The sequence below is a fragment of the Sander lucioperca genome, chromosome 21 (genome assembly GCF_008315115.2).
Source record: "Sander lucioperca isolate FBNREF2018 chromosome 21, SLUC_FBN_1.2, whole genome shotgun sequence".
Taxonomy (NCBI): domain Eukaryota; kingdom Metazoa; phylum Chordata; class Actinopteri; order Perciformes; family Percidae; genus Sander; species Sander lucioperca.
In genome coordinates this window covers 15,517,128-15,531,126 of record NC_050193.1, presented here as the reverse complement: position 1 = coordinate 15,531,126, position 13,999 = coordinate 15,517,128, and the positions used below count along the sequence as shown (strand labels likewise).

The window sequence follows — 13,999 nt, the reverse complement described above, 5'->3', positions numbered from 1 at the left end:
ATAGCATTAACATCGCTGTTGAGATATTGACTTTTGAAGTAGATGTCACTGACCTCTAGTGGTGTAAGCCATGTAAGGGTGCATGATATTGTATATCGCAGCCAGTTAGCCATTTTCACAACAGAATTCATGTAATGTTAGTAGTGAAAATGATACCACTGGGTTCCCACAATGCCAAGACCACTTTATTACTACCAACTGATGCTCATAATGTCATGTTGAGACAGTTTAGTGTTGAGCCAAATGGTAATTGTTGAGGCAGTAATTGGTGACTATCCCATGATAAGCAACTTCTGACTATACTTTTGTTATATCTTCTAAGGAAGAACTGAATGTCCACGACATCCAAATACTTTTGCAAGTCTAATGCAAACGGACAGGCATGACATCTTTACAAGTTACTTAGCAACAACTTCTTCGGTCTTTTTTAACTAGAGTCAACATCCGGTCAGTGGAACGTACTCTGACTCAGAACTCAATGTAGTAGCGCTTCTTTCTGGCACATCCCTTATTAGCAGCTAACTTCAGAAACAGGATAAGGAAATGAACTATTATTCCTCATAGGTAAGTAACTGATATAGCTTACAGATAAGCATTCTTGTAACTTAATATTACAGTTAAGATATTACAGTTAGGATACCTTGTGGTATTTGGCACAAGTACATCATCATGAGACTTTTATCCATGCCAGATATTTCATTAGCAACTACTGTGGCTAATGAACGATTGAGGATTATTCACTAAGTATATTGATTTGATATTGTTTGTTGCCAACAGTCCTTGTGGCTCATGTGCATCATATTTGGATGGAGTGCAATTCTTTATTTCTGTAACAGCTCCAGGGCTGTATCTGCAATTAAGGGCAATCAGGTCATGTTGACTGTTTTCTTTTTTCATTCTGGAAATGTTGGGATTTTAGAAATCTGAGGGGAGTTTACATTCCACATTTTAAATGATCATGTTGTACTACAGCTGTGACTTGTTGTCATTGCCGGATCAGCAGCTGACAGGGGGGCCCTGGGCAAAATATGAGCTGTTGGCTCCTGTTTATGCTTGGTTTGTGTTATTTTGACCGTCCTCCCCTGTAAAATGTCCACATAAGTCGTTTGTTCAAGCAGCAATTATGACTCATATTTACAGTAAGTGTATAATGGCGGCGCCCTCTAGTGACTGTATGATAAGAGTGCTATATTCCGCATAAGTGGGGGTGGATAGTTCAACAGGAGATCGGGATATGTGTCCAATTTAAAATTTAAAGTAAAAAGTGCTTTTTTGTTTTTACTTTACAGAACCAACGGAGCTACGTCAAGTTCCGCGTCACGTGCATCATCGGAAGTAGCATCTGATTTGAACCCAAATCACAATCTTTTTCTAAACATAAGTAGTTTTTGGGTCTAAACTGCGATTGCTTCACACCGTTAACGACGTGTTTAAAACTGCGACAGTTACGGTTTAGACAAAGAGGTAACCTCTTTAATTTAGATGAGGATGGAAAACGCTCTTGTGGGTCGTATTTCCTGCCACCACCAGGACTCGCGTTGGTGGTATTAGAAGGTAGGAATTAACTATTAGAAGTTAGGAATTATCAACCTATATCACTGTATAGTTTAAAGGACTTGTTGCAACAGAAGGCCCCTCTTGGATAAGTCAATTGCATTTATGTAGCCCAAAATCACAAATTTGACTCAAAAGACAACTTGCATTATGGGAAATGACGTCAGTGCTTTTAGAGCTTGATCCATATACTAAAAGTCAGGATATCTTGGCCTCTGCTGCTTTCATTTTGACCATATATATATATATACATACAGTGCTGCTCATAAGTATTCATACCCATGCTAAAGTTGACTAAAAAAAGGAATAAAAAAATCATCTTTTGGAAATTGATCTTAATGCCTTAATTAAAAAAATGAGGAAAAATCCAACCTTTAAGGACACCAATTTGTTTTGTGAATGAATAATGCATGTAAATAAATAAATGTTCTTCCTTAAAATACAGGGGCCATAATTATACACACCCCTATGTTAAATTCCCATAGAGGAAGGCAGATTTTTATTTTTAAAGGCCAGTTATTTCATGGATCCAGGATACTATGCATCCTGATAAAGTTCCCTTGGCCTTTGGAATTAAAATAGCCCCACATCATCACATACCCTTCACCATACCTAGAGATTGGCATGGTTTTATTTCAGTTAGCCTAATAGCTAACTGAGATAAGATCCATATCAATGCAAATCAAACCAGCTATTAGGCTAAGTGAAATAAAACCATGCCAATCTCTAGGTATGGTGAAGGGTATGTGATGATGTGGGGCTATTTTAATTCCAAAGGCCAAGGGAACTTTATCAGGATGCATAGTATCCTGGATCCATGAAATAACTGGCCTTTAAAAATAAAAAATCTGCCTTCCTCTATGAATTTAACATAGGGGTATGTATAATTATGGCCCCTGTATTTTAAGGAAGAACCTTTATTTATTTACAATACATTATTAATTCACAAAAAATTGGTGTCCTTAAAAGGTCGGATTTTTCCTCATTTTTTTAATTAAGGCATTAAGATCAATTTCCAAAAGATTATTTTTTTATTCCTCTTTTTAGTCAACTTGACCATTGGTATGAATACTTATGAGCAGCGCTGTATATATATATATATATATATATATATATATATATATATATATATATATATATATATATATATATATATATATATATATATTATGTATTATGGAAGCATAACACTAAATCCCTTTAAGGCCCCATCCATAGACATGGCCCCAAATGATTGTACCAGAAAACCGATTTGTATTGTGACAGTGAGTGGCCATAGGCTACTTTGTTGCATTTCTAACGCCTATCATTATAATCGCCTATGATATTCCTTATTGGCATGATAATATAACATTTTGCTGAAATGGCTTATCTCACCACACAGCCTATAGCGCGTTCACAACTGTCATGCACGCGTCCCACTCGCGGCGTCCTCCTCTGTGCCCGAGCGCCTGTGCATGCGCGCTGGACCCGTCTATACAGCAGAGAGCAGCAGCGCATCCATCCTGCCGTGGAGCCGGGAGCGTGGAGCCGCGAGAAGCGCACAGAGAAAAGAGAGAGAGCGACAGAAGATGGACGGAGTGGGATCGTTCGGAGCTGGCCGGGCCGGGTCCACTATCGACCCGATTGCCTTCGCCAAACAGCCGCAGACCATCCTCAGAGTGCTGTCCTGGGTGAGAGCGGGTTTTCCCGGCACTGCTGTTATAGTGTGTGTTTGTGTGTGTGTGGATGTGTATGTGGGGGCTGTCTGTTGTTGCTGCGCGAGACCCGTGACGTGTTCTCACTGCAAATATAGACCCCAGAAATCCAGCGATAATTGATAAGCAGGGTGTGTAAATGGAAACCGCGGAATGAATGTTTATATCGGAGTATATCTTCAAAGAAATGTACAGGGTGTAACCAAGGCCTGGTGGCTGCCTGACACCCTGACCATAAAACTGATTTTACTACAGATTTTTTTGTTCTTGGGTAGAAACCGACCTATCCTCATTTAAAAAAATTAAAAATAAAAATCTTCTGGCAGTGCTTTAGGAATACAGATGTGCAGCAGACCGGACCGGATTGTGTAGAAAATGAGAAAGATCCATACAGTCTATCCTTTTGATTCCTCAGCCTCCTGCTTCCTGTTATTCATGACTATTACTATTCTTGTTATTCTATCTAAAATACAACCGTATTATTTACTATAGGCCTACACGCCCTCTTCGTTTAATATCGCCAATCATATTTTCAGATAATGATATTGCTGATTTACCCTAAACGGTCATCGTCCGTCATCCCACCTGTGATTGGTCCGTTATCATCATTACGCACGCAGGTCTTCTTCAGTGCGGGGATCTCAGAAACACACCGAGGAGGGATCTGTCCGAGAGCGTGAGATGTGTGCAAAAAAACTCATCCTTAAAGCCACCCATGGATGTATTTATTGTACACATATTAAATATACAGTATATGATTTGGATTCTTCTAGTAGGAGGAGGATAGAGGGGCCTACTACATGATTTACTACTGCCCTCTGGACACGCTGTGAGCCTATTATGAAGGACAAATCCACGCTTAGCCCGTACATATAATACAATAATTGTTTAACTATTTGGGCTGATGCTTTAAAGTGTAATTAATTAATTGTGTTTCTTGTTGGTGTATTTTTCCCTCATGCCACATCACATGCAGTATATTCATGTGTAGCTATAATCAGTGGTGGAAGAAGAAGTAGTCTCCTACTCATGTAAAAGTACAAAAGTATTATCAGCAAAATGAACTTGTAGTATCGGAAGTATGTGTACTTTTTAAGCAGAAAACTGGCGCCTGTTACCTGAAGTATGTGACATTATAAGATTGTTAATACTGATGCAAGTGTTGTAGCTGAACAAGATGGAGATTGTTTTTTTTTTTAAACTACTTTATATAGGCCTACATTTAGGCAGTTTAATCCAGACGTCCCCCTCCTCGGGTTCAGAAGTATAAAAAGAATCCTACTCAAGTAAAGTACAAGTATCTTAAAATTGTACCTAAGTACATTACTATTTTAAGTTACTTAGTGACTTTTAATCACTGGTTACAACGATGCTGCTGCTCTCTCCAGCTTCACATACTGTAAATCCTACAGCTGACTGCAAAAAGTCGACTAATTAAGTAACAAGGAACTCAAAGTGTAAAGTGGATGAGACGAGATAAAGGGAGTAGGCTAAAAGGTCAATTACAGAAGAGATTAATGAGATATCATAATGCCAATAATATTGAATTTGCCTAGAATTTCCCTTTAACTGGGTTAAAAAATGTGTCTCTCTCTCTCTCTCTCACACACACACACTTTTAAATCATGCAAAGAAATTAGTGAAAGTTTCTCTTTCCATTTGGGGATGCAGTGCTGCGATACATGAGCAGCTTTATCATGCTGATTCACTAAAAGCTCCTGAGTGTGTGTCTGCTCAGATTATATCCACACATGTGATCAGTTTACAATGTACATTGTGTGTCCCTCCACCATCACATGACCCACACCCCCAAGTGTGAGTGGATTTCTGCATGTGTGTGTCACATGGCCCTATTCTGCCACCCAGTGTTAGTCAGCTGATCAGTGTCGGTGTAGCAGAGCTGGGAAGAAATACAGATCTACAGACAAGACCTAAAGAAGGGTGTTGTTCACGAAAATGGGATGAACTAACAGGGGTGAAAAAAAGTTTTATAGCATGAGCTATAGCAACCTTTATCACACACACACCGCCTCAGGATGATGTGATTCTTGAGGGGAAGTGAAGCATCCACCTCTTCAGTCAGTCAGAGAGAAAGGGTGGGGGGGGGGGGGGAAATTAGGTTAATGCCTTTGGTCTGAGCAGCACGCTCAAAGAAACGCTTTGGAAGAGTGCTGCCACAATCCTGTTTCTAGTGAGCCTGTGACAAGGGAGACAGTAGGGTTGGGCATCGAGAAGCGATTCCTACTTGGAATCGTTTCAAAAATTACGATTCCATCGGAATCGTTTCTTTATTGGAATCGTTTGGAATCGTTTAGAGGATTTGGTTTCAAATCCGATCATCGCTTCCCAATTTAACATGCGCAAGTTTTGGTTTCCGAAGCGACCAGGCGCTTGTTGTGTTGCAGCCTTGGAGCACAGTAAGCAGCGCTCTAGCGTGGCTTTTTATTTTACGTTGAAAAAGCCCGGTAAAACTGCAAACCACCACTGACTCAAAATAAAACGTTCCTCTTATTTGTGAAATAAGCATGTGACCCGTTTCAACTCCCCCCCTCAAACTGGAATCGAAAGGAAGAATCGGAATTGGAATCGTTAAAATCCAAACGATGCCCAACCCTAGGAGACAGTGAGAGAGAGACATGTTGATTGTTTAGGCAATAATCGTTACGTTACTCCACCTTCTCTTTCCTCCTCTACTCTCTCCCCTGTCCACAGATATTTTCCCTGGTGGTTTTCGCCTCCATCGTGAACGAGGGTTATGTCAACATGGGCAGCGAGCGTCTCCACTGCGTCTTCAACAAGAACGCAGACGCGTGCAACTACGGTGTGTTCGTGGGCCTGGTGGGCTTGATGGCGTGCTCCTTCTTCTTCCTGCTCGACTACAAGTTCTCCTCCATCAGCTCTGTCAAAGACAGGAAGAAGGCTATAATGCTTGAGATCGGCTTCTCAGGTGAGGAGGCGATTGTGTTAGTGGGTCGTATTTACACACACACACAACACACACATAGAGTTGAGATAAATATGTTTTCTCATAACGTCCAGATAGTCAGTCAGTACAAAACATTTGCACTTTGGGCATTTCATAGTTGACTGATGAAGGCTGGGTTTCCCCAAAATGCCAAAAAAGAAGAAGAAAAAAAGTAGCCCGACTGGGCTTGCTTCTTTGTTTCAGATGACTGCTCTTTTGCACCACAACACATCAAGAGAAATGAAACCTGTTAACTTACATGAAAGGTATTAGAGAAATGAGAGTGTTTTTCATTTATAAAGGGAACAAAGAACTGCTTCAGTGGGCCCTGGATTTTAAAAAGCAGCACCTGCAGGTCATTGTGTTTCATGTTTAAAGCTAACTTGGAAATTACCTTTTTTTTTCTGTTCTAACAAAGTGTTATCGTTCCACTGGTTTCTGGCAGGCTCCTGGGCCTTCCTGTACTTTGTAAGTTTCTGCTTCCTGGCCAATCAGTGGTCTCGAACCACAGCTGATGAGCTGCCACTCAACCAGGGGGCAGATGCAGCCCGGGCTGCAATCGCCTTCTCTTTCTTCTCCATACTCACCTGGGTAAGAACATGCCACTACAGAGACATACAGAGCAGCACACATACACACACGCAGCAATGGGAACAAATGCAACACAATGTTTTATAGTGACACAAAACGATTTTAAAAGAATTAACTACCCACCTATTTCTGTATAGTGGTTGTTTTTTTTTACATATTAAGGTCTGGAAAGGCTCATTAGGCATTTGGTTGGGTTAGGAGTATTCATCATAAGTGCAGATCAGCCTTTAACCAACCAATAGATAACTGACACTGAAACATTAAAGGGACAGTTCACCTTAGACTGTAGTGCTACTTATCAATCTAGATTGTTATGGTGTGAGTCACCCAGTGCTTTTTCGGTGTTTGGTGTTTTAAGCCCCCAACGTCGTCTTCCAGGCAGCAATGCCTGGAAGGCACTAGGATTAGGCAATGGTTAGGGTTAAGGTTAGGGTTAGGTGCCTTGAAGTTGACTGTCGCAGCGCTGCCTGGAAGGCACTAGGATTAGGCAATGGTTAGGGTTAAAGGTGCTGTAGGTAGGATTGTGAAGATCCAGGACTTAGCCAAAGAATTTGAACATCAACAATTTCTCAGTCCCTCCCCCCCTTTCTGCTAAAGCCCAAACGGTCTCCTAAGCCCCTCCCCCCACAAGGGAGAATGAATGCGTGTGCATGAGCAGTGATTGACACGCAGTTAAGACTCCCCCCCCCCCGGCCCTGATTGGTGCATCTGAACAGCGAGCGGTGGATTTTTGCAAATCACACTACAGGCTGTAGGTGGTGCCGGAGGAGCTGGGTTTTTTTTTTTAAATGACCTGCTTCATGTAGTTCTACTGGAACATAGGGTCAGTTTCAGCAAATATGACAGAAAGTTAGTTTTATAAGTCTTACCTACTGCACCTTTAAGGTTAGGGTTAGGTGCCTTGAAGTCGACGGTCACAGCGCTGCCTGAAGTCAACATTGGGGGCTTAAAACACCATCAAGCTGCTTTTTCGTGCTCAAAGCAGCAACAAATACTTAAAAAAAACTCAACAGTAATGTCTTTTTCAAGAAATCATGACCCATTTACTCAAGATAATCCACAGACCTGGTTGTAAGCACTTTCATGTAGGAACTATTTTCTTTCAACCAAACCACACCCGCCAACTGTATTACCGCGTTGAAGGAAGTGTGCATCTACTCATGGACGAGGGAGCTCAGGTGAGTTAGCTGACGTTGCAGCTCAGCCGAGGAGGTCGCCGTTAATGTTTACATCTCACGCTGTCACAAGAACAAGCCTCTCATCCATGAACAGGCTTCCTTCTGCGAGGCGATACGGTTGGCGGGTGTAGTTCTGTAGAAAGAAAATGTTCCTACATGAAACTGCTCACAAAGAGGCCTGTGGATTATCTTGGGTAACCAGGTCATGATTTCTGAAAAGAGACATTGCTGTTTAGTTTTTTCAAATGTATTTTTTCCTTTTGCAACTTTGAGCACCACAAGCCGAGTGCCGTATTATTCCATTACATTGGAGAGACCAACATCACTACAGCCGATATCTCCAACACTGGGCAACTCACACCAAGACAATTTAGATTGATAAATAGCACTTCAGGAAATAGGTGATCTTAGGTTTGTCCTTCAGGATTGCAGAATACACACACAGCTGTTGAATAAATGTACAATCTCACCTAAATCATGGGCAGATTATGAGACAATGGGCTCCTAGGCACAGATGCAGGAAAGGCCCTCTCCTACCCCAATAGCAAAAACCCCACCTTCATTATATTTACATATTTTTCAGCCACATCTGGCAGGTCAACCATGACTTAAAACTGCACCTGACCGTCACGCTGGAGACTGTGTTCCTCCATTCTAAAGCTCCTCTACTCAGATACTGTATTACACTAAATACTGCACACAAAATTTATATTATATTCTAAAATATGTCAATATCTTTAAATTGAACCGAGGTACATTGACATGATCAGGACATGCGCACTTCTGACTGAGCAATATGACTTTCCAAAGAGAAAAATTGAAAGTTAACACTTCTAACTGAGGCTCTGGATTAGAGGCACCCTGACCAGTTGGGCCACAGTGCCTGTGCCTGGGAGGTCCTTCTGATAATTCATCCATGGACTAAACTATGAACAGTAATCTGTTTCTGACTCAAATTTAAGGTGACAAACTGGCCATGCATCTGCTGAATCGTGCTTAATATTTTCATGCTGCACCTACTTTCAGTAGTTAACAAGGTTTGTGCGTTTAGACGGGTCTTCATCATTGTCTAAATATTTACACTTAGTTTTTTTAAAGGAATAGTTCTGAATTTTAGGATACACCCTTATTCGCTTTCTGAGAGCGAGTCAGATCAGAAGATTGATATCACTTTCATATCTGTCCTTTAAATATAAAGCTATAGCTTGCAGCAGGTTAGCTTAGCATAGCACAAAGACTGAAACAGGAGGAAACAGCTAGCCTGGCTATGTCCAAATGTAACTAAATCTGCCTTTCAGCACCTCTGAAGCTAACAAATAAACACTTTATATCTTGTTAGTTAAACCGAAAGTGGAAAAACAACAATTGGCCATTTTACGGAGTTATGTGCCGGACTGTACCTTGGCTGGGACTACAGACCGTTAATATTAATGGACAACGCATCCGGTTCGGCGAAGTGCTGCAAATGCGGAAGTGTCTTAAACCTGCATTCTATCTGAATTCCAGCAGAGGGCGACACGTGCCCTCTGCTGGAATTCAGGTTGGAAATGGTTGCAAAAGGAGTTTGGTTTCTGTAGAAGTCTATGAGCAAGTGACCCACTTCTCACTTGATTTATTACCTCAGTAAACATTTTCATAATGAGTTTATGGTCTCAATCGCTAGTTTAAAGTCTTCTGCAACACAGAATGATGTTCATTTTTTGAATTATGGTCTCGTTGATTTTAAAATCGGCGATAAAGCAGGGGGTGTTTTAGGGCGTGGCTATGATGTGATTTCCAGTGAAAGTGTGTAACGTAACGTAGAGTGTAAGCAAATCTAAATCTATTCTAATGTAAGCAAATCTAAATCTAAATCGTCTAAAATCGTCACATCCGCACCCAGGATGGCTGCACTCGTAACGGCAAACTCGATGACTCAGCAGATCTCCACAAACCAATGGGTGACGTCACACGTGCGATGTCCATTAATATACAGTCTATGGCTGGGACCAGTAACTTCCTGGACTCTCCACTGGTTGCCTAATGATTTGTTATCTTCAGACAGAGCCAGGCTACCAGTTTCTACTTGTGTCGAGTCTTTATGCTAAGCTAAGCTAAGCTAAGCTAGCCACCTTATATTTAAGAGACAGACATGGGAGTGGTATCAATATTCTCACCTAACTCATCATCAGAATGCGAATGAGCCCATTTCCCGAAATGTCAAACGTTTCCTTTAAGGCATGTCGAGGTAACTTTACTTCTTTAGAGGTACTTAATTACATTACTGTATATAAAACTACAGTACTTTAAAATCCTGCTTTTAAACATGGCTGACAACTATCTGGCTGTGAAAACTGAACTAGTGCAGAAGATACATGGTTTTTCTAAACTTTTCCATCTATTGCCCCCCTCTCTTCCCCCCTGCTGCCCCTGTAGGCTGGTCTAACAGTGCGTGCGGTCCAGAAGTATCTGCTCGGCACAGACATGACTCTGTTCACCACGGAGCACATGGACGGCGGCGCGCCCACCCAGCCGTACCCCTCCAACTCACCGGTTGGCGCTACCACTGAGACCACAGAGACCTACCAGAGCCCACCATTCACCGAGAACAACGCAGCACCCACATACCAGGTTCCCATTTACTAGATAAGATAGACCTGATGGTGGAAGAATAAGGTCCGGAGATGGGTAAGAGGAAAGTGATAGAAAATTGCTTTCTGTGATGTTACACCTGCAGTTGTTTATGTGTTGATCTGGGCGGAGTTTTCAACAATTGTTAAAGAAAAATCAAAAAAAGAACTGCCTCTTCTTTTTGTTCCCTCCTCTCGTTCCCTTTCCTTCCTTAACATTCCAACCTTTATCTGCTCTTTTCTTGACCTGTATGTTCAATTCAATTCCCTACTTTCGCAAATCCAGTGTTCCTCGGATCAGAACAGATGAGAGAAAAAGAAAACAAAAAGGAGGAAATGTAAAAGAGGAGGCCACTTTGCAGTATTTAAACACTATGTTTACAGCAAAAGAGATGAAGGGATCGACAAGTGAGTGACTCCACCACAAAGCAGTATCGGCAAACAAATAGCGCAGAGGCCACTCACATACAGCACCTTCATCTTATTCTTTCCATTCATCGAAGTGTCAAAATCCCCTTTCATGCCAAACAGTACGGGGAATGTTTTTTTTAGCTACAGTACGGTCTAGTCGTTCCTCCCACTTTCCCTGCTGCAGTTAAAAGTAATCATGTGTGTTGAATCTGCATGTTTCTTAACTTAGAGATCAACTAAGTGCCATACTGTACTGTGTGTCTCAGACAGTGTCTTAATTTAGTAGATTTCCACATGCTGTATAAAAAACAACAACAATGTTTTGTGACTAAGTGCAATATCTCACATATAGGTCTCTAGGTAGGTATATACTGTACTGTAGGTAGGTTAGTTAGCGTCAGATAAGACCCATTGAGGCACTGTCTCAAATAACATACTAGTCTTTGAATTGTACTTACAAATCTCAGGCAAATGTCCATATTATAATTGTTGATCTGACGTTGATTCTGCTTCCCTGCAAAGTTTGCAAGATATGGAAATGATATCTGAATCTAACAGATCCTGAGAGAACTTTTCATCCACAAAAAAAACTTGTTGACAACATGAATAGATTTAGTATTGGTCAACGAGCTTTTATATCATCTTTTCAAGCATTTATGGTCTTCCTCGGTGTAGTGCAATCATTACTTTAAACACATTTTTAGAGGAAAACCGTGTCACGATGCTAAATATTCCTTGAGTATTTGTGTACGAGGGTGAATTTTCCAGGTTTATCACTCTTTAAGATTCACTGGGGAAACCCTGATCACTTTTCAGTCTGTTATTTTTCTGTGCCAGGCATGGATGGATTATTGAATGGGCCTTTTGTGGCACAGGCCCAAGGGTTTCAGGGGGCCCCTGGACCAGAGCCTCTTTTTGAAGTGATTTTTAACATTTCTTGTTGGAAAGTCAATCAAACGACTACAAGGACACACAAAACGAACACAAAGAAGAAGGCAAAAGAGCCGCAAAGAGACACAAACAGCTACACAATGGCCGCAAAGAGATGCAAAAAAACTATAAAGTGACGCAAAATGACTCAAAACAACTACATATAGACAAAAAACAACCAAAAAGAGATTCAAAACAACTACAAAGAGTCACACAACAACCACAAAGAGACAACAAGAAGGGTGGGGGGGGTCTGTGCCCAGGGGTCCATTGTCCCATAATCCGTCCATGGTACCAGGGAATGTATGTAGTGTGTGATTTGAGACAGTGTCCTATATTGGGTGTTGTGTGTATAAAATGGGGCGAGTAGGAAGATTTTGGGCAAGTCAGGTCTGTTTATGTTTACGTTTAGGAAGCTGCCAAACTGCCCTGTGTTCTTATTGCTGTCTTCTGATTACCACATTACTTCTATGTTGTTAATGTCTATCGGATTTTATGTAATCACAAAGCAGGGGGGCAACAGATGAGCTTATATTTAGCCAGGGCGGTTATTCGGTGCAGTCTCAGGCAAAAGATCTGTTTGTGGGATGTTAAGGATCGCTAGCTGGCTAATTAATTGATCCTGCAATCCTGCCATTAAGGTGGAGGGGGTTAGCATTTGTTGCCATTGTGACAGGGATAGGGTTGGGCGGATGTTGGTCACTAAGGGCCCTGATGTAGATAGTAACCATACCAACCATTTTGGTGTGTAGCAGTGTCTGTGTCGTGGTTCACGTACACTCGCCATCAGCGAATCTGTAGTTGTGGTGTGTGTGTGTGTGTGTGTGAGAGTGTGTGAGGAGCGCGTCCATGTGCACGTGCATTAGCATGCATGTGAGACGTGTGGGTCTGAGTGTGAAAATGTGTGAATGTGAGTAGTTAATTGAATTTTGTGGTGCAGAAAAGTTATTTTCTTGAACATGTGTTTGTCAAAGTTTTAGTGCAAAGGAGGAAATCATAAGTCTGTTACACCATTTAATTATTTCCCCAAAGTAAAAATAGTATTTCTGCTAAATATATTATTAGTGTCACTGTCACGATATATGAATTACAAAGTATGAAAGAGTTTTTTGACGAACAGAGCCAAATATAAAACTGCATATTAGAGTGATATAATTGACCTGGAAAACGCCTTGCCTGCTATTCTAACTGATCCTGTGTAAACAGCGCCCTCTGCAGACAAGAGAATAGTACTGCAGCACTGGCTCTCAGATTTAAAAGTAATCATGATAATAATGCATGAAATTGTTGTATAGATCTCATTATATATTGGATACTATGTAATTCTTAAGTTGACAAGTTGTTTTTGCAAAGTGAGATTTACCAGCCATCAGTGCAGCTGACAGGATTCCTTCTTGTGTGTTATATTATTATATTAATCCCAGTCAGAATTGCGACCATACGCCCAAATGACTGTTTATTCAGTGATATTATCTCAACCTCATGATCTTGTGGATCACAAGTTGTGTGAACATTACCCACCAACTATTTCCTGAAGCAATTGGTTTTTGAAATGTTTAAACAGCCATTGTTTTTGGTTGATTCTAATAGGATATGAATATCAGCGTGCAGAGACTCCAGACATGAAATGTTCAAATTGACCGGATGCCAGTCCACGATAATGAAACTCTGACACAACATTAAAGTTATAATTCTTAAAGCATGAACAATTATGCTAAATACGAAAAAACTGCCAGTATTAGTTCTTTGAATCTTGGGTATTACTGGGCTGCTAGTGACCTGTTAACTGTGGTTAGGTGAGACTGGGGTACTGATGGTGGTATTAGGTACAGTTGGGGTACTATTAGGTCGTTTGGGGTACTGTCAGGTCAGGTTGTATTATTGTTCTCAGTGCTTCGGTCTCTTCTTCAGTCAGTGTGGTAGATACAAATAATAAAAGCATTCTCTGTTTTGTGCTCTGGCCCATGTACGCTACTGTGGTATTGGTTGGTTGTAAAATTCAGTACGTTATTGAAGTAAATGGAACCTGTTTGTGTTGCCGTCTAGGGTATGGTTTGTCCTGTA

General features: G+C 41.1%; 1 protein-coding gene across 1 annotated transcript; it reads left to right on the top strand.

The window, feature by feature from the left end:
* The first annotated feature begins 2,988 nt into the window (after window positions 1-2,988).
* Window positions 2,989-11,307, top strand: syngr3a (synaptogyrin 3a). The gene is made up of 4 exons (XM_031320630.2): window positions 2,989-3,227; window positions 5,964-6,198; window positions 6,662-6,807; window positions 10,401-11,307. Exons 1-4 carry the CDS (start codon window positions 3,012-3,014, stop codon window positions 10,608-10,610), a joined length of 807 nt encoding a protein of 268 aa, XP_031176490.1. The 5' UTR covers window positions 2,989-3,011; the 3' UTR covers window positions 10,611-11,307.
* The last annotated feature ends 2,692 nt before the right edge of the window (window positions 11,308-13,999 follow it).

Excerpts from the sequence above, each read along its gene's own strand:
- syngr3a (XM_031320630.2), top strand. The coding sequence starts at position 3,012 with ATGCGCGCTGGACCCGTCTATACAGCAGAGAGCAGCAGCGCATCCATC. Across the intron at positions 3,228-5,963 it reads TCCTCAGAGTGCTGTCCTGG|ATATTTTCCCTGGTGGTTTT; the intron begins GTGAGAGCGGGT and ends CCCTGTCCACAG. Across the intron at positions 6,199-6,661 it reads GCTTGAGATCGGCTTCTCAG|GCTCCTGGGCCTTCCTGTAC; the intron begins GTGAGGAGGCGA and ends GGTTTCTGGCAG.